Here is a 22080-nt window from a genome sequence, read left to right as displayed (position 1 = left end):
TTTTGTTTTGCCGTATTGCTAGAATTTTACATCTTTTGATCCTTGCTCTATGGAAATAGTAACAAGGTTAATATATTAATGAAATGATTGTTCAAAGGTTTCTTTAGTTTTCTAATTTGTTTGCATATGTAGTTTTTTGGTTTTTAACATTTTAATTAATTTTATTTACTGTATTTGAAATTGCTGTGGTTACTTTGGTTAACAAAGCTTGCTGCATTTTAATTAGAGCATTATTATCAGGAAATCAATAATTCTGGCTCTGTGAGGCAACTACTCCGGGATGGGATACCAGCTCGGCCAGCATCCGATGATGAGGAGACTTTGAATGAGTGGGACGACTGTGCCCAAGACTTACACCATAATAAATCTCATCACGAAGCACCAGTTCATAACACAAACAATCTTCAGGTACACCTCTCATCCCAACCCTCTCTGCAGCAACATCAGTACCAGTACCAGCAGCAACAGTCTTTAAACCTAAGTCCCCATCACCTAAGTTCCCTACACTCCACCTTACCACACCAAGATGACCACGAGACACTTCAAGTTTCCTCAAACTTTACTGTACGTTCAGTTATTGTTCAATGTGGATAAGGATCTCTAATACTTGACTCTGGTTATATTATCACTTTTTAGTGTCAGAAGCTCAAACTGGACCACTTGCTTAATAAATATATATTGGCCTGGTTGTTAGGTATGTGAAGAAAAGTAGTTAAAGAGTAAATGATTTCTTTAGAAAAATGCTCAGAATTTTTTACTGGACAAGCATATAGAAATGTGAAGGAGAGCAGATAATGATTTTGTTGTATTAATAGCACGGATGATTAGTAGTAGGAAATTTACTGTATAAATTCCATCTAAACTGTTGTGTCTGCACACCTCTGCTAAGCACAGATGATTGGTAGCAGGAAATTTAACCTCCATATATGTATATATTCACTGTGCTCCTCAGCACCAACTCTGTTCTTTGACCTGAAGGGTTACAAAATAACATTGATCAGTAAATTTCTTTTTCTTTGGCATGTTTCACCTCTCTTAATACAATTCCTAAACTGTTTCTATCACTGCATTCCTACTTTCTTAATTGCTTTTAAATTTTCTACTACTACTATTTGTTTTGTTTGTTTTTCGTGTTCACTCTGAAAAAATTGCTCTGTTTTTAATTTGAACATTGTTATCAGTGGGCCATTAATTCAGGCTATGTGATCAACTTTATACAAGATGGTCTACCAACTCAGCAGACATCTGAGATGAGTGTGAGAACTCTCTACAAGACTTATACCATTTCTTGACAGGACTTATGGTATAAGTCTTGTCAAGAAATGCCAATTTGTAACACAAACAGTATTCAGACAAACCATCTCTCATCTCACTCCTCTCCTCAGCAGCAACAGCAGCAGCAGCGGCAGTCTTCTTTAAACCAAGGTCCCCATTATCAAAGTTCCTTACACTCCACCTCACCACACCAAGATGACCCTGAGACATTTCAAGTTCCCTCAAACTTTACTGTACGTTCAATTACTGTTCAGTATTGATAGGTATTTTTTTAATACAAAGTAAAACCTCCCATTAATGGATTTTGGTAATTTCAGACAAAAAATTGGCCAAACAAATGGACAAAAGTCTAATTCCGAATTTTGACCTGTAACTTTTTTTTTTTTTTATTAATGATGACTTAAATACTTATCTCAGTTAAACTTCTTACCGAATGTATTAAGGGTTAATAAATTTGATGCAGTGTTTTGGAATCAAGACTAGTGAATGTTGTTTCCCCAGATTTCACACATTTAAATTTTTTGTAATAGCAAGTTTTTAAATGTTGTACACTTCAGTACTATTTGCAGAATAATTTTTTGAAAAATTTACTTGCAGGCACTTGTGCATGCTTTTATGTTCTTGTAACTTTTAAGAAAATATGAATTCCCAGAAATTAAACCATATTTAAAAGTTAATTCATTCAAATTCTATTTTTCCTTGAGAATTATTGGAGAGATGTATTGGCTATAGTTGAAGTATCCCACTTACGATATATAGGGCAATTGGGTTTGGTTACAATATTGTCTTTGATCTATAGGAGAAACTGATATCACGTTTTCATGAAATTGGAATAAATACACAGGACGTCCTCACTTAACATTGTTTTGTTATAACTTTGATGAGAAAAAGAAATCGGTTCCCAGCCAGGAATGGAAAATATGGAAAAACTTTTAAATATCTGAAATACAGTGGAGCCCCGCCTAACAATATTATTTCAATCCAAAAGTCTGTTTGGGTGCCGTTATAGACCGAATTTGTTCCCATAAGGAATATTGTGAATTAGATTAGTCCGTTTCAGTCCCCCAAAAATACACTTACAAAAGCATTTACAAAAATACACTTACATAATTGGTCGAGTTGGGAGCTGATCGTTAGGCGGGGGTCCACTGTATCTGGATGGAGGATGTGCATCAGCGCAACTCTTCATGTTTTCTCATGTCAGTTTCTCCCTTGTGCTTGTTTGTATTCGGTTTTTATGATATGTAGCGTGATTCTTATATTATTCTGAAAAACATGTTATACCTATAATAATAATGTCAGCAATAAATATACAACTTTATAGCACCCCAGTGACATACTTTATAGTCATGGCATCTGCAACACTACTGCCCTCCCTCTCAGCTCTCCCTTGCCATAGGAACTTTTGTTTATACTAATTAGCCTATGGTAAAATTGGTTTCGTTTACGTCATTTCTCTTAAAGTCACAGTTTCCAAGAACCTGTCAACGATGTTAAGTGAGGGCTTCCTGCATAAAGTGAACAAATTTTGACTTGTGCTGAAAAATGAGTTTTGTGTGTAATAAGGTGTTCCTCAGCTTAAATCTCAAGTAGTTATATTGAGAGGTCTTTTTGTTCATTATTTTTGAGGTTTGTCATGACTAATGATAATAGGCAAATTCCATGCATGATTACTCTTTTGTACAACATTCCCTTACATAGAGCTGAAGATAAACATTGTACAAAGTGTATTAATTCACTAAGAATTTGTGTAATAAATGAAACTTTTCATTAATGCCTGTGCATGCATGTGCATATGTGTGTATGTATGTGCATGTATTCGGGCGTGTGTGCATGCATGCAGTGGGGTGGGTTGTAGTGCAGACATGTGCCGCTAATAGCAATAGCGCATTTTGTTTAATTTTGATCATTTTTTTTTTTTAAACAGAATGGAGATGAAGCATCTCAGATCTATGAAAACACAGTTGTAGACACATTCAAGACACATCATCATAATGGTGCACAAGAAAGGCATACATATGGCCATACAGATCACTCATCTAACATCAAATCATCTAATAATGCCAACAATGCATATGAAACGGATGCCCACCAAAACAGTTCGACCACACCTGGGGCTGCTCCTGGCACCACTCCTGCTGTCGGCATGGTATACGAAGTTGATGTGAGTTTCCCCAGTAGCTGTACTGTTAATTAAACCCTTGTTTAACAGAACACTTTCGTAATACTTTACTACTGGTTTGTAATGTCATTGTATAAACAAATATCCTAATTTTGACTAGTAAAAATAATACAAATAAAATACTAAAAACTATTTGTAGTGTTAGGGTGACAAATGAAACATGCAGTTGGGTTTGTAGAATATGTTACAATTTCTGAAGTATACAAAATAACTATGTGGCAAAAACTAATGTGGTAATGATAAATGCATTTAATATATGCTGTAGAGTACCCAGTGATCACAGAAAAACAAAAGCTACAAAAATTTTTTGTAGCTGGCCATGAGAATGATGCTTCCATCTTAAGATCAGTGGATCAAGGATTGATCCTTCATCACCCCTTGTGTCATAACCTGTATAGGTTATTCAGCACAAGTTATTCATTAGATGGATTCTTGAATGATACGAGCAGGTGACAACTCTGTTCGGTACGTAGTCACCATTGTGTCACACATTGAGTCAAGATGGTAAACACAGGGCAGTGTTCCTCATGCAGGCAGCAAGAAAAACTTCTCTTGAATAGTATAGTACTCTTGCTGCAGTCACCTTCAGATTGATGACACTGAGAGAGTACTGTTGTAAGGTGCGTGTTATGGTTGTCAGCCTTGTGTGTCATGGTCCACCACACTTGAAATACATCAAACAATGTGTCATGGATGATCACACCCAGAAACATTGACAGAGGCATCACTAGGGTTGGTGTCACCTGGGGTGGAATCTTTGGTGTTACCCAGGGTGGCATCTTTGGTGTCACCCCCATGAAATGCAAGGGTGGGGGATAAGGGAAGTAAACTCCAGTTACATCACTGCTGCATGACCAGTGACTAATGTTTACCAATGAGAACATTTAAAGGCCATAAACCGAACTTTATTAATGATAAAATAAATAATCGTAGTAATATTGAGGGAACAAACTCAAATACCACTGAGTATAGGAAACAGATCATACATTTATTCATCTTCAACAATGAAAAAAAAGTTGAAAAATAAGGAAAAACATTAGTTCCAATTTAACCTTGAGTACAGGTAACATCTCAGTGAATCTGATAATTCATTTCCTTGCCTTCAATCCTGCAAAATCATCTATCACATCATCAGAATCAGAGATTTTACCTATATAAGCATATTTGTTGTGCAAGAAAGGTATAAAATACCGACAATATGAAAGTTAAGACACATGTGCAACATCTGGATATCTTTATTGTAGACGTTTCGCCATCCAGTGGCTTTATCAATACAGATTCTAGGACATAATAGGAAGACAGTAGAACTATATACAAAAGATGAGGTAATCAGTCCCTCGGCCTTGGAGTTAGTGTTCACGATGCTGTGAACACTAACTCCAAGGCCGAGGGACTGATTACCTCATCTTTTGTATATAGTTCTACTGTCTTCCTATTATGTCCTAGAATCTGTATTGATAAAGCCACTGGATGGCGAAACGTCTACAATAAATATATCCAGATGTTGCACATGTGTCTTAACTTTCAAGCATATTTGTACTCTGTAATCCTATAATAGTCTATATAAAAACGAAGGATTTTTCTCTTAGGTTGCTGCAGCACTGTTTTGGTCATTAGTGTTACTTTCTTTAGAGGCTGTATGGTGTCACCCCCTAAATGGTGTCACCTGCCTGCCCCCCCCCCTTCCCTTACAATGCCCCTGAACATTGATTAGTGTCATGGATCATTACACACTGAAGCATATCAGCCCATGTATTATCAATCATTTCACACACACACACACACACACACACACACACACACACACACACACACACACACACACACACACACACACACACACACACACACACACACACACCACCCCACCCAACAGCAGCCAACATGGTTTCAGGGACGGGAAATCCTGTGTCACAAACCTACTGGAGCTCTACGACATGGTGACAGCATGTCGTAGAGTAAGACAAGAGAGAGGGGGGTGGGTGGATTGCATTTTCTTGGACTGCAAGAAGGCTTTTGACACAGTTCCACACAAAAGCTTAGTGCAAAAACTAGAGGACCAAGCAGGGATAACAGGGAAGGCACTACAATGGATCAGGGAATACTTGTCAGGAAGACAGCAGCGAGTCATGGTACGTGGTGAGGTGTCAGATTGGGCACCTGTGGCCAGCGGGGTCCCACAGGGGTCAGTCCTAGGACCAGTGCTGTTTCTGGTATTTGTGAACAACATGACGGAAGGAATAGACTCCGAAGTGTCCCTGTTTGCAGATGACGTGAAGTTGATAAGAAGAATTCATTCGATCGAAGACCAGGCAGAACTACAAAGGGATCTGGACAGGCTGCAGACCTGGTCCAGCAATTGGCTCCTGGAGTTTAACCCCACCAAGTGCAAAGTCATGAAGATTGGGGAAGGGCAAAGAAGACCGCAGACGGAACACAGTCTAGGGGGCCAGAGACTACAAACCTCACTCAAGGAAAAAGATCTTGGAGTGAGTATAACAACCAAGCACATCTCCTGAAGTGCACATCAACCAAATAACTGCTGCAGAATATGGGCGCCTAGCAAGCCTCAGAACAGCATTCCAACATCTTAATAAGGAATCGTTCAGGACCCTGTACACCGTGTACATTACGCCCATATTGGAGTATGCGGCACCAGTCTGGAACCCACACCTAGCCAAGCACGTAAAGAAACTAGAAAAAGTGCAAAGGTTTGCAATAAGACTAGTCCCAGAGCTAAGAGGTATGTCCTACGAGGAGAGGTTAAGGGAAATCAACCTGACAACACTGGGGGACAGGAGAGATAGGGAGAACATGATAACGACATACAGAATGCTGAGAGGAATTGACAAGGTGGACAAAGACAGGATATTCCAGAGATGGGACACAGCAACAAGGGGACACAGTTGGAAGTTGAAGACACAGATGAATCACAAGGATGTTAGGAAGTATTTCTTCAGCCACAGAGTAGTCAGGAAGTGAAATAGTTTGGGAAGCGATGTAGTGGAGGCAGGACCCATACATAGCTTCAAGCAGAGGTATGATAAAGCTCACGGTTCAGGGAGAGTGACCTAGTAGCGACCAGTGAAGAGGTGGGGCCAGGAGCTTGGACTCTACCCCTGCAACCTCAACTAGGTGAGCATGTGTGCGTGCGCGCACACACACACACACACACACACAGGATGTTGGACGTGGTGCTGGAAAACCTCATGCACCAACATGTTAAGGACACTACCAGAGTGAGAGGGGAGGATGAACCAGCAAGATTGGACCTTGTGTTCACCCTGGGCAGCTCAGACATTGAGGACATCAAGTATGAGAGTCCCCTAGGAGCTAGCGACCACATGGTTCTGTGCTTTGAATACATAGTAGAGCTGCAAGTGGAGAGAATAACAGGAGTTGAATGGGAAAAGCCTGACTATAAAAGAGGGGACTACATAGGGTTGAAGAACTTCCTGCAGGAGGTCCAGTGGGACAGAGAACTGGCAGGAAAGCCAGTAAATGAAATGATGGAATATGTAACAACAAAATGCAAGGAGGCAGTGGAAAAGTTTATTCCCAAGGGCAACAGTAACAACGGGAAGACCAGAATGAGCCCCTGGTTTACCCGACGGTTTAAGGAGGCAAAAACAAAGTGCAATAGAGAATGGAAAAAGTACAGAAGGCAGAGAACACACGAAAATAGGGAGATCAGTCGCAGAGCCAGGAATGAGTATGCACAGGTAAGGAGGGAGGCCCAGCGACAGTATGAAAATGACATAGCATCGAGAATCAAGACTGACCCGAAACTGTTGTATAGCCACATCAGGAGGAAGACAACAGTCAAAGACCAGGTGATCAGATTAAGGACAGAAGGTGGAGAACTCACAAGAAATGATCAGGAGGTATGTGAGGAGCTGAACAGGAGATTTAAGGAAGTTTTTACAGTAGAGACAGGAAGGGCTGTGGGAAGACAGCACAGAAGGGAACATCAAGAGGGAATATACCAACAAGTGTTGGATGACATACAAACAACTGAGGAGGAGGTGAAGAAGCTCTTAAGTGACCTTGACACCTCAGAGGCGATGGGACCGGACAACATCTCCCCATGGGTCCTTAGAGAAGGAGCAGAGATGCTGTGCATGCCTCTAACCACAATCTTCAACACATCCCTTGAAACTGGGCAACTACCTGAGAAATGGAAGACAGCTAATGTAGTCCCCATATTTAAGAAAGGAAACAGAAACGAGGCACTAAACTACAGACCTGTGTCTCTGACATGTATTGTGTGCAAAGTCATGGAGAAGATTATCAGGAGAAGAGTGGTCGAACACCTGGAAAGGAACAAGATTATAAATGAAAACCAGCATGGGTTCATGGAAGGCAAATCCTGTATCACAAACCTCCTGGAGTTTTATGACAAGGTAACAGAAGTAAGACACAAGAGAGAGGGGTGGGTAGATTGCGTTTTCCTAGACTGCAGGAAGGCCTTTGACACAGTTCCCCACAAGAGATTAGTGCAGAAGCTGGAGGATCAGGCGCATGTAAATGGGAGGGCACTGCAATGGATAAGGGAATACCTGACAGGGAGGCAGCAACGAGTCATTGTACGTGAAGAGGTATCACAGTGGGTGCCTGTTACGAGCGGGGTCCCACAGGGGTCAGTTCTAGGACCAGTGCTATTTTTGATATATGTGAATGACATGATGGAAGGAATAGACTCTGAAGTGTCCCTGTTCGCAGATGATGTGAAGTTGATGAGAAGAATTAAGGTTGGATGCGGTCAGAATTTTAACGACATATTTTTTATGGACCGATTACGTTCATTTTTTGGTGTACTATTAGAAGGTTATATCGAATATGCTGTGCTGAAGTTTCAATCATATCGGCCAAAAAGGAAATGAAATATGCAAAATTTACGAAAAATTGCATTTGGCAGGGCACAATTTCTCAGTGGTACTTGGACAAGTGGTTTTGACACTTGCTGCTGCTAGAACAACTCTAATTCCATCACTTATCGATGTGAATTCTAAAATAAACCTTATCTTCTTGCTAAAAAAAAATAAAGTTTCATAACTTTTTTGATATATTGGAAGATGTCGGCCTTGTTGTCCACATAAATCTAAAAATATTTTGGATAGTTCGGAAACAGAATCGCTACCCCGTAAAACAATCATTCTCCCATGTTTGTTGTGAGAAATAAAGTCAATTCAATCATAAATAAAGGTGCTGTTCCCCTAAATAGGTAAATAAGTTACTTTCGTGATATAGGCCGCAGCGCGCGGCACCCCCGCTGCCCGGGAACAATTTTTTCCCCGAAAAATTCGCTTTATTTTATACTTTTTCCGCGGCCTACGAGTGTTTATTACAGTTAACCATTGTAAATCCGTTTTCTCTCATCACTGATGAGAGAGGTTGGACCCTCTCTTCACCTTCAGGGGAAATATCGATAGAAATTTATTCCTTGGGGCGTCATATTATGCTATATATTTTTTTTTGAGGTGTACTTTTTATGTTTATATGCTATTATTATATTGCATTATATCATAATAGATCAATTATGATAGATAAATAAGCCTTATAATTGATATTAGCGTGGGTATGGAATATTTTGTTGGCTGGAGGTGTCGGCCATTTTGTGCACTATTCCCAGGGGTTCCCGATTGGTACCGGGACCATAATAGCTCCGCCCACTCGGGAATGATCTCAGATGGTGAATTTGTATTATATTTTACACAAAGATATACGAAAACGATAAAAATAACACGGGGAAAAACGTAACAAAAACGTCAACAAAGCTGAGTCAGCGCTTCTTACGCAATATGTTGCGTCAGCGCTGTCACCATGCCTGTTATAAATGGCTGTAATTCCTTTTAGAAACATCGTACAAGGATAATAATTATACCAGCGTGTAGCCAGAAAGTTCAGCTATTTTTTGGTAACAATAACTCAGTTTTCATATACAGTGGACCCCCGGTTAACGAACTTTTTTCATTCCAGTAGTATGTTCAGGTGCCAGTACTGACCGAATTTTTTCCCATAAGGAATATTGTGAAGTAGATTAGTCCATTTCAGACCCCCAAACATACACGTACAAACACACTTACATAAATACACTTACATAATTGGTCGCATTTGGAGGTGATCGTTAAGCGGGGGTCCACTGTATTTTCGAATTTTTTTTTGCTCCGCGCGCGGGAAACCTCAATCTGTCCTTAAATCGGACGAGGATGAGGCAGGACTGCAAAGAGACCTGGACAGGCTGGACATGTGGTCCAGTAACTGGCTTCTCGAATTCAATCCAGCCAAATGCAAAGTCATGAAGATTGGGGAGGGGCAAAGAAGACCGCAGACAGAGTATAGGCTAGGTGGACAAAGACTACAGACCTCACTCAGGGAGAAAGACCTTGGGGTGACCATAACACCGAGCACATCACCGGAGGCACACATCAACCAAATAACTGCTGCAGCATTCGGGCGCCTGGCAAACCTGAGAATAGCGATACCTTAATAAGGAATCGTTCAAGACACTGTACACTGTGTATGTTAGGCCCATACTGGAGTATGCAGCACCAGTCTGGAACCCACACTTGGTCAAGCATGTGAAGAAGTTAGAGATAGTACAAAGGTTTGCAACAAGGCTAGTCCCAGAGCTCAAGGGAATGTCGTACGAGGAAAGGTTAAGGGAAATCGGACTGACGACACTGGAGGACAGAAGGGTCAGGGTAGACATGATAACGACATACAAGATACTGCGGGGAATAGACAAGGTGGACAGAGATAGGATGTTCCAGAGAGGGGACACAGGGACAAAGGGTCACAACTGGAAGCTGAAGACTCAGACGAGTCACAGGGACGTTAGGAAGTATTTCTTCAGTCAGAGTTGTCAGCAAGTGGAATAGCCTAGCAAGTGAAGTAGTGGAGGCAGGAACCATACATAGTTTTAAGAAGAGGTATGACAAAGCTCAGGAAGCAGAGAGAGGACCCAGTAGCGATCAGTGAAGAGGCGGGGCCAGGAGCTGAGTCTCGACCCCTGCAACCACAATTAGGTGAGTACAATTAGGTGAGTACACACACACACACACACACACACACACACACACACACACACTCATCTATTATGGATCACCTCACTGAAACACATTCACCTATGTGTCGTGGATCACCACACACTGAAACATCCACCTATGTATCCTGGATCACCACATTCTAATGCACATCCACACGAGTCATGGATCACAACACTGAAACATCCCATTTCATGGATCACCACACACTGAAACACATCCACCTCATGTGTCATGAGTCAATACACTTTGAAACATGCACCCATGTGTTATGAATCACTAGTGAAATGCATCCATCCATGTGTCATGGATCACCACAGAATGAAACAAATCCACCTTGAAACTCGTCCAGTGTGACATGGATCACCACCCTCTGAGAAACAGCCACCCTTCTATTTCCTTCCCTCTGCTGGAGGAAGAGTATATATCATGAAACAGGTTATCACACACAAGACAGAGCTGCCACATGCTATCATTCATTTTCTAAAACTAGACTTAGGCCCACACTCAAAATCATTGAGGCAACCATGAGGAAAAAAAAGCATTTAATGCGTTATGTTTTAAAAACAAAAAGGCACAATACCATGACTGGAACAATACATAAATAACCCTCACATAGAGAGAGAAGCTCATGACAATATTTTGGTAAGTCTTGGACCATACACAAGTCAAAAGACATTTTATTGCTGTGTAACATTATTTCACCTTGCTTTGCTAGGGTTCCATGCTGCACAAAGGTGTTTTGTAATTATTTATTTTTTATTCTGATTTTTTAATACCGGCTGTCTCTCACCAAGGCATGGTAACCTGAAAAGGAAAATAACTATATACAGTTGACTCTCCGTTTTTGTCATTAATCCGTTCCAGAGAGACTGGCAAAAACCGAAATCAACGAAAACTGAAACTATTTTCCCCATTAGAAATAATGTAAATCCAATTAATCTGTTCCAGACACCCAAAATTATTAACGAAAAAAAAAATTTTTTTTTAGCTTAAATGTACATTTACATGCAGAAAAGAATGACAAAATAAATATAAACCACTAATAAAATGTATAGATGAACATTTAATATCATACTTGCTTTTATTGAAGACTTGTTGGTGTATGGCAGACGAGGAGGAGGGGAGAGGGAGGCGAGTTTATTGTTGGAGACAGGACAATATGCTTCAATATGACACTAATATCAACTCTATGGCTTATTTATCTGTTGCAATTCATCTAATATGACATAATAAACAATATCAATAACATAGAAACATGACATATACTCTAGAATGAATAAAATATGTCATTCCATATGTCACAAGTGGTCTTCTTGTTGTTGTTGGGTGTATAAGGGCCACTGATAGCATAAGCCATACATAGTGGTGGTGAAGGCAGTAGCAGATGTGGCAGTGTTGTCAGTAGCCCTATATACCTCCAACAACATTGGAGGAGTTAGGTTCATGCTGTCCTTTTTCTGTCAATTAATCGCTTAACTTACTTGCTAAACTGTTAATGCTACACTTTATCGCTGGCTGGCACTATAGCCTTTGTCGGTTTGTGCTGCTTTAGTATCGTACATATCGTAGAATCACTGAGGAAGGCACATTCTCCCTTCTCTCTTCCTCCTACACTCTGGTACTTTGCTACGATTTCTTTAATTCTATCGTGTTCCTCACTTTCTTTACCAAAGGACTGGCATTAGGAGCTTTTTTGGGGACCATGGTGGCTTATTTAGCAGTCACACACAATAAACAAGTGCCAAAATCAATGGATTATTACGAAATCTTTCCTATAACCTCCCAGGATAATGTTAACTCACTGACAAACAACGCAACACTGGCCTCAGAATGTGTGTGGGGGAGGCTTTGTGTGCACACGGACCCTCAGACACGTACTGTACCAACAACAAAAACTGAGGAAAGCAGCGAAAACAGAGGCAATATTTTGGTGAAAACAGTCAGTGAAAATTGAAAGCAGCAAAAACAGAGATCGAGGAAAACGGAAGGTCCACTGTAAAGTTTTTCATGTTTTTATATTTAGTAATATTTTTATAATTGTATTCAGGATGTAATATATAATGTCCTCTGATCCTAAAATGAAAACATTCTACCCACAAGGAAAATAGTAAAATAAAGTTTTTCTTCACTCTTTACTTGTGCATTAATTCTCATCTGTTAATTTATTTATTTAAGAAACTTTTATATGTTGCATGGCATGAACCAGGTAAAAATCTACACAAAAAATATAATTAAGTCATGCTACAGTATTTGTAACTTAAACTTTCATAATTTTTTTTTTTTCAATAAGTCGGCCGTCTCCCACCGAGGCAGGGTGACCCAGAAAGAAAGAAAATCCCCAAAAAGAAAATACTTTCACCTCACTCACACATAATCACTGTTTTTGCAGAGGTGCCCAGAATACAACAGTTTAGAAGTATGTATACGTATAAAAATACGCAATATATCCCTCCAAACCGTCAATATCCCAAACCCCTCCTTTAGAGTGCAGGCATTGTACTTCCCATTTCCAGGACTCAAGTCCGGTTATATAAAATAACCGGTTTCCCTGAATCCCTTCACTAAATATTACCCTGCTCACACTTCAACAGCTCGTCAGGTCCCAGATACCATTTGTCTCCATTCACTCCTATCTAACACGCTCACGCACGATGGCTGGAAGTCCAAACCCCTCGCTCACAACACCTCCTTTACCCCTCCCTCCAACCTTTTCGAGGACGACCCCTACCCCGCCTTCCTTCCCCTACAGATTTATGCGCTCTCCATGTCATTCTACTTTGATCCATTCTCTCTAAATGACCAAACCACCTCAACAAACCCTCTTCAGCCCTCTGACTAATACTTTTATAAACTCCACACCTTCTCCTGATTTCCACACTCCGAATTTTCTGCATAATATTTACACCACACATTGCCCTTAGACAGGACATCTCCACTGCCTCCAACCACCTCCTCGCTGCAGCATTTACAACCCAAGCTTCACACCCATATAAGAATGTTGGTACTACTATACTTTCACACCTTCCCTTCTTTGCTTCCTTAGATAACATTTTTTTCCTCCACATATGTATGCCTCAATGCACCACTCACCTTTTTTCCTTCATCAATTCTATGATTAACCTCATCCTTCATAAATCCATCCGCTGACACGTCAGCTCCCAAATATCTGAAAACATTCACTTCTTCCATACTCCTCCTCCCCAATTTGGTATCCAATTTTTCTTTATCTAAATCATTTGATACTCTCATCACCTTACTCTTTTCTATGTTCACTTTCAACTTTTTACCTTTACACACACTCCCAAATTCGTCTACTAACCTTTGCAATTTTTCTTTAGAATCTCTCATAAGCACAGTATCATCAGCAGAAAGTAACTGTCACTTCCCATTTTGTATTTAATTCCCCATAATTTAATCCCACCCCTCTCCCGAACACCCTAGCATTTACTTCTTTTACAACCTCATCTATAAATATATTAAACAACCATGGTGACATTACTCATCCCTGTCTAAGACCTAATTTTACCGGGAAGTAGTCTCCCTCTCTTCTACACACCCTAACCTGAGCCTCACTATCCTCATAAAAACTCTTTACAGCATTTAGTAACTTACCTCCTATTCCATATACTTGCAACATCTGCCACATTGCTTCCCTATTCACTCCAACACTATGTCCCCCCTGCTTTTAACATTTCTGTCATGATCCCATCAGTTCCAGCTGTTTTAACCCCTTTCATTCTACATAATGCCTCGCGCACCTCCCCCACACTCACATCCTGCTCTTCTTCACTCCTAAGAGATGGTTTACCTCCCTGGCCAGTGCATGAAATTACCGCCTCCCTTTCTGTCGACTTTTAAAAGTTCCTCAAAATATTCTCGCCATCTACCCAAAACTTCCATCTCCTTATCTACTAACTCCCCTACTCTGTTTTCAACTGACTAATCCATTTGTTCCCTAGGCTTTCTTAACTTGTTTAAGTCACTCCAAAATTTTTTCTTATTTTCATTAAAATTTCTTGACAGTACCTCTCCCACTATCATCCGCTCTCCTTTTGCACTCTCTCACCGCTCTCTTCACCTTTCTTTTACTCTCCGTATACTCTGCTCTTCTTATAACAATTCTGCTTTGTAAATACCTCTCATAAGCTACCTTTTTCTCTTTTATCACACCCTTTACTTCATCATTCCACCAATCACTCTTCTTTCCTCCTGCCCCCACCCTCCTATAACCACAAACTTCTGCCCCACATTCTAATACTGCATTTTTAAAACTATTCCAACCCTCTTCAACCCCCCCACTACTCATACCTGCACCAGCCCACCTTTCTGCCTATAGTTGCTTATATTTCACCAGAACTTCCTCCTCCCTTAGTTTATACACTTTCACCTCCCTCTTATGTATTGTTGCCATTTTCCTCTTATCCCATCTACCTCTTACTCTAACTGTAGCTACAACTAGATAATGATCCGATATATCAGTTGCCCCTCTATAAACGTGTACATCCTGGAGCCTACCCATCAACCTTTTATCCACCAGTACATAATCTAACAAACTACTTTCATTACACGTTATATCATACCTTGTATATTTATTTATCCTCAAATAACCCGCACATAGAAGAGAGGAGCTTACGACGACGTTTCGGTCCGACTTGGACCATTTACAAAGTCACACTAACCAGAAGTGGAGCAGGACGGCTATATATAGGCAGGAAGAGGTAGTGGTGGTAGTAGTATAGTGGTGGTAGTGGGGAATTAAGGAGGAGCAGCCAATCAAATACAAAGAAAGGGGAGCACTGCAAGGGAGCTAGGTGCCCACAGAGGGAGAGCAAGTGCACAGAGGTGGGGGGAAGGGGAATTGATGAAATAAATAATGAAGGAACAGAAACACGCGACAGAAGAAAGAAACACAAAAAAGGAAAGAGGAAAGGGGAAAAGGGAGAAGAAGAAAAAAAAAGAGGAAGCAGGTTAAGTCACGGGTGTTCTGCAGTTTGGAGCATTTTACAATGTAGTGGGAGAGGAAGGCATTTACAGAGACGAAGCCAGGACTAAGATTCATACAAGGAAAGTTGTGTATTAGAGAGGATTCAACTAGACGGCGACTGTTAGAGTTGGAAGTAGGGAAGACAGTTTTAGCGGAAGGCCAGTCAATAGGATGGCTGTGATCTCTGACGTGACAGAACAGAGCATTGTTAGTGTCGGCAAGCCTAACACTATTTTTGTGCTCCCTAAGTCTGTCAGAAAGAGATCGGCCAGTTTCTCCAAAGTATTGAAGAGGACAGGAGGAGCAAGAAATAGAGTAGGCACCAGGAACATCTGTAGAGGGAGGAGAGGTGTGAACGAGATTAGTGCAAAGAGTGTTAGCCTGGCGGGAAGTAAGCTTGATGTCTAAGGGACGGAGAGAATTGTTGAGATTAGAAAGACCAGAAATGTAGGGAAGGCAGAGGCCAGAAGAGTTCCCAGGAGTAGAGAGTTTGGGAGAGAAGAAATTACATTTAGCACGTGAGAAGGCAGAGCCTAAACTACAAAATAAACTACAACGTCTCATCTCAGCCAGCCCTTGGTCTAAATTCTCCCTCATTGACTGTGTTACTAACTTGTCTTCTGTTTCACTCTCTCAGTATGAGCTTGAACTTCTTGGTTTTAGCCTTTCCTTTGCCACTTCGCCTACCCCTCGTGCTGGTATTGCCCTGATTAGCTCTTTTGATTCCTTTCATCAATCTCGCTCCCATAATCTTCCTGACTTGTCCACTTTTCGTGGCGCTCTCCTTCCTGCTCTTGTTAGTCTGTTTTCTAAGAATCACCACCTTCCGCGCCATTACCAACTTGCCCTTTCTTCTCTTAAATCTAACACTAACATTGTCATACTATCTTCTGACAAAGATAATTCGGTAGTTATCCTTGATCGCGAGGAGTACCTCTGTAAAGCTGATGTCTTGCTCTATGACTCACGTACCTACACTCCTCTCGTTTCCAACCCTCTTGATTGCATCAAGAGAACTTTCAACAAGAAGCTAAGGACTCTCTCTCCAACCTCTGTCCTCCTGACTTTGACCTTGTTCAATGGTTTCGTGTCATCTGTCCCTCTCTTCCCTATTTCTATGGCCTTCCCAAAACTCATAAACCTGATATTCCTCTTTGTCCTATCATATCCTCTAGAGGTTTTCTCTCTTATTCTCTTGCTTCTTGGTTGGCCAAAACCCTCACTCCCTTTCTTGGTACTTTTTCTCCTGCCCACCTCCGTCACTCTCAAGACTTCATTGAATGGGTTCACTCTCTCCCAACCTGCAAGATGCTTAGTCTTGACGTTGAGTCCCTCTTCACCAATGTCCCTCTTGATGATGTCCTCGATTTCCTTAGATATAAGGCCCTTGAAGGGTTTCTACATCTCCCTATACCTATTGAAGTCTTTCTTGATCTTATCCGCCTCTGTGTGGACTCTAATTCATTTTCCTTCCAAGGGAAATATTATTCTCAAACCTTTGGTGTAGCTATGGGCTCTCCTCTCTCTCCTGTCCTTGCTAATCTTTACATGGAATACTTCGAGACTGTTGTTCTTCCTACCATCGATGTGCAACCTTCTTTCTAGCTCTGCTATGTGGATGACATCTTTGCTCTGTGGCCTCATGACTCCAGTCTCTTCCAACCTTTTCTTGAAGCTTTTAATAATCTTGCCCCTTCCATTAAGTTTAAAGCTGAATGGGAATCTAATTCCTTGCTTCCTTTCCTTGATGTTCATGTCCACCGCTCAGATACAGGTTTTTCCTTTTCCGTTTACTGAAAACCTATGCACAGTGGCATGTACATTCACTACTTTTCCTATCATGCTTCCCCTGTCAAGAAAAGTGTTCTTATCTCCCTCTTTCTCCGTGCCCTCCGCATCTGTGATCCTCAGTTCCTTCCAGCAGAAATTTCCACTCTTCATAATTCGTTTTCCCATCTTGGCTACCCTTCCCATTTCATAGACTCTGCCTTCTCACGTGCTAAACGTAATTTCTTCTCTCCCAAACTCTCTACTCCTGGGAACTCTTCTGGCCTCTGCCTTCCCTACATTTCCAGTCTTTCTAATCTCAACAATTTTCTCCGTCCCTTAGACATCAAGCTTACTTCCCGCCAGACTAACACTCTTCGCACTAATCTCGTTCATACCTCTCCTCCCTCTACAGATGTTCCTGGTGTCTACTCTATTTCTTGCTCCTCCTGTCCTCTTCAATACTTTGGAGAAACTGGCCGATCTCTTTCTGACAGACTTAGGGAGCATAAAAATAGTGTTAGGCTTGCCGACACTAACAATGCTCTGTTCTGTCACGTCAGAGATCACAGCCATCCTATTGACTGGTTTTCCGCTAAAACTGTCTTCCCTACTTCCAACTCTAACAGTCGCCGTCTAGTTGAATCCTCTTTAATACAAAACTTTCCTTGTATGAATCTTAGTCCTGGCTTTGTCTCTGTAAATGCCTTCCTCTCCCACTACATTGTAAAATGCTCCAAACTTCAGAACACCCGTGACTTAACCTGATTCCTCATTTATTTTATTTTTTCTTCTTCTCCCTTTTCCCCTTTCCTCTTTCCTTTTTTGTCTTTCTTTCTTTTGTCGCGTGTTTCTGTTCCTTCATTATTTATTTCATCACTTCCCCTTCCCCCACCTCTGTGCACTTGCTATCCTTCTGTGGGCACCTAGCTCCCTTGCAGTGCTCCCCTTCCTTTGTATTTGACTGGCTCCTCCTCCTCAGTTCCCCACTATTACCACTACTACTACCACCACTACCTCTTCCTGCCTATATATAGCCGTCCTGCTCCACTTCTGGTTAGTGTGACTTTGTAAATGGTCCAAGTCGGACCGAAACGTCGTCGTAAGCTCCTCTCTTCTATGTGCGGGTTATTTGTGTATCGTTCCAGTCACGGTATTGTGCCTTTTTTTATTTATTTATCCTCTTTTTCATAAATATGTATTACTTATTACCAAACCTCTTTCTACACATAGCTCAATTAAAGGCTCCCCATTTTCATTTACCCCTGGCACCCCAAATTTACCTACTACTCCCTCCACATTTTTTACCCACTTGAGCATTAAAATCCCCAACCACAAGTACTCTCACACTTGGTTCAAAACTCCCCACGCATTCACTCAACATTTCCCAAAATCTCTCTCTCTCTCCTCCATACTTCTTTCTTCCCCAGGTACATATACACTTACTATAACCCACTTCTCATATCCAACCTTTATTTTACTCCACATAATCCTTGAATTAATACATTTATAGTCCCTCTTTTCCTGCCATAGCTTATCCTTCAATATTATTGCTACTCCTTCTTTAGCTCTAACTCTATTAGAAGCCCCTGACCTAATCCCATTTATTCCTCTCCACTGAAACTCACCCACCCCCTTCAGCTTTGTTTCACTTAAAGCCAGGACATCCAGCTTCTTCTCATTCATAACATCCACAATCATCTCTTTCTTATGATTTGCACAACATCCATGCACATTCAGACTTCCCACTTTGACAATTTTCTTATTCTTTTTAGTAATTATTACAGGAAAAGGGGTTACTAGCCCATTGTTCCTGGCATTTTAGTTGACTTTTACAAGATGCATGGCTTACGGAGGAAAGATTCTTATTCCACTTCCCCATGGATATAAAAGGAAAAGTAATTAGAACAAGAACTAAGATAAAATCAAAGAAAACTCGGATGAATGTGTATAAACGAACGTGTAGTGTGGCCTAAGTAGAAGTAGCAAGATGTACCTGTAATCTTGCATATTTATGAGACAGACAAAAGACACCAGCAATCCTACCATCTTGTAAAACAATTACAGGTTTTAGTTTTACACTCATTTGTCAGGACGGTAGTACCTCCCTGGGTGGTTGCTGTCTACCAACCTACTATAGGTTTTAATATTATAGGCTATAATAATTTCTAATTCTCAAGACTAGTATACTGAATACTGAAAGAGCATGTTGACCTTGCAGCAAATTTTCAAGTTTTGAGTCTTATTTTATTTACCTTTCAGCCACAGGAGATTCTTTAACACACAATTGTACACCACAGGACATCCTCATGGAGGTCTTGTCTTGTATATTTTGAAAGTACTTGACTAAAGCATGGTTTCTGTCATTCTGTATATTATATGTTTTTATAGTGTAAACCATCAGTACACAGAGCAGTGCACCAAACTAATCAAGGTAATATATTAAATCAGTGTACCAGCCTGTGCTTCTAATTAATGCTGTTATTTGTGATTGTAAAAATAGATTTTGTGTTATTTTAGGGTATGGAATATCAGATCCTTCCTGAGCATGGACTGTGTGCCCGAGCACTGTACGACTACCAGGCAGGTGAGTGAGACTGTTTCCTTTCCCTAGCATTAAATAAAATAATTACAATATGCTCTCAATTAGGATGCAGATTATGTTCCTGAAAATCAATCTTACCTAAAATAGTGCTGACTGATTATTTATTATTACACTTATAACTAAGTGCTAAACCCAATGCTAACTGATGTGAAAAACATGTGGGAAAAATAGAATTATGTTAAAAACTCCATATTTGTTAAATAACTTCATTTTTCAATCTTACTATAGTAGACCTTTGGATAACACATTTTCTTTTAAAACTTTTTGCAAAATTTCAGCATATTTTTTGAGTACGTGTAGGAAATAATATGTCACATACCACTGTGTTTGCCCTTCACCTCATTGAGCCTATGGGATAGTGGGTTGGAGTGGGACAGCTAGTTAGTGGGAGCATGGGAGCTAGAGAGTGAGGACAAGGTACTGCACGAAGAAGGTTAAGTGACGTATGAGAGAGTGGTCTGTTGGTGCATGCTGTCACTTCCATCCCATATTCCCTTCACCCATTGTACATCCCATGTGGCATTGGACCATATAGTCAGATGGGCACTGGGGTGAGGATATGCAGGTGAGGGCAAGTGTTAGGGAGAGAGGATGGTGCAAGTGTGTGGGAGGTGAGGTCCAAGAAAGCATAGTGGGGAGGAGGAGAAGCATGGAGGGGGAGTATGAGTAAAGAGCAACTTTGGGAGATGGGTGAAAGTGGGGTCCTGATGTTGGGTGAAGGTGTCTTTCCACAGCCATCTCGCTTTCCAACATATTGGCAGAAGGGTGAGGACGTGTGTGTGATGGGATGGGTGAAGGCTGGTGATGGCTTGAGCATATGGGCAGAGGGGTGTGAAAAATAGTGTTTATGTTGGGCATGGTGGGTGAAGGTTAGTGTGTGTGGTAGAGAGGCTGTACAGCAGGCTCTGCGCTTCATTCATACACTTTTAGTACCATACTTCGTGCTACTTTCACACACATCCAGTACCATACCTTGTGCTACTTTCATACACATCCAGTACCCCACACACCTCCACCCACACCAATTGCTCATTCAACCTTCCCCTCTCCCTCATGGCCACGCACCCTTGCTGCACACAACTCCCACCGATACCACCAACCCCTATAATTCCCCCACGGCCACACGCCTTTACCCACACCATCCCAACCTGTAACCTACTCATGCTCAACCTACTCCCACACTCACCTATACCTACACCAACACCAGTTCCCTGCTACCTGAAGACCACACCTTGCCCAGCCCCTCAACCTCATGTCCACACCTACACCTTACCCTGCCTTTCACTCTATAATGCCACCCACATACCTGATCACTTAAGTCACCCACCACCTCATTATATTGCCAACACCACCAACCACACACCCATCATCAATTCACCACCCACACCAGGCCACCGACAGCCATATCTTTCACCCACACAACTCCCCTACAGCTTCATGCCCACATAGACCCACTCCCACACCTTACCCATGCTTTCACTCACACCACTCTTTCCCCCACAGTCCTACACCCACACTTTATCCATGCTTTCACAGCCCACACACCTAGTCACGTAGCCACCCATCTCTCTCATTACTGCCTACACCAACAACTGCACACTTGTACATCCAATCACCCAACACCCACACTGGGCCACTGACAGTGCCACCCTCACCATCATGCTGCCTCATTGCTTCCAGACTACACCTCCCTTCCCTCCCCACCCTTCCTCCACCAAGCATCCTCCAGCTCCTTACCCCATTCCTCTACCATTTGGTCTTCACCTCCCACAACAGCAATCTTTCAATCCCCACTCCTGAGTTTCTATTACATACACAGGTAGCAGTTCAAGGTCTTTTGCACCTGGCTGTAACCAGAGTCAACAACTGGGCAAAAGAAGGTTAAGGCAAACCCAGTTTTTTCTTTACCCCCAAATTTCATTGAAAATCATTAGTTATTCAACTTATACTTAAGTGTGTAAGACGAGTTCAGTTCAGGACTCAAGATGTCTGGAGGGTTATTTTTTTTTTATTATTATCACACTGGCCGATTCCCACCAAGGCAGGGTGGCCCGAAAAAGAAAAATTTTCACCATCATTTACTCCATCACTGTCTTGCCAGAAGGGTGCGCTACACTACAGTTTTTAAACTGCAACATTAACACCCCTCCTGGAGGGTTATATAAGAACATAAGAAAGAAAGAACACTGCAGCAGACCTACTGACCCATGCAAAGCAG

At 41.4% G+C, this 22080-nt stretch overlaps 1 protein-coding gene across 11 annotated transcripts in view; it reads left to right on the top strand.

Annotated features, from left to right (window-relative positions):
• Window positions 1-22080, top strand: part of Abp1 (Actin binding protein 1) — a 216009-nt gene that overhangs the window by 168619 nt on the left and 25310 nt on the right. For 5 of the 11 annotated variants that reach the window (XM_070098808.1, XM_070098805.1, XM_070098807.1 and 2 more), the window contains 4 exons: window positions 241-564; window positions 1386-1508; window positions 3203-3439; window positions 19778-19844. In XM_070098808.1, coding sequence (XP_069954909.1) covers window positions 241-564; window positions 1386-1508; window positions 3203-3439; window positions 19778-19844 — 751 coding nt within the window. The remainder of the gene's footprint in view (window positions 1-240; window positions 565-1385; window positions 1509-3202; window positions 3440-19777; window positions 19845-22080) is intronic. The other 6 variants (XM_070098810.1, XM_070098809.1, XM_070098806.1 and 3 more) reach the window with 6 other exon arrangements.

This window comes from Cherax quadricarinatus, chromosome 64 (genome assembly GCF_038502225.1).
Source record: "Cherax quadricarinatus isolate ZL_2023a chromosome 64, ASM3850222v1, whole genome shotgun sequence".
Lineage (NCBI taxonomy): Eukaryota > Metazoa > Arthropoda > Malacostraca > Decapoda > Parastacidae > Cherax > Cherax quadricarinatus.
Note: the sequence above shows the minus strand (reverse complement) of the source record. Positions and strands in the feature narration are given on the sequence as shown.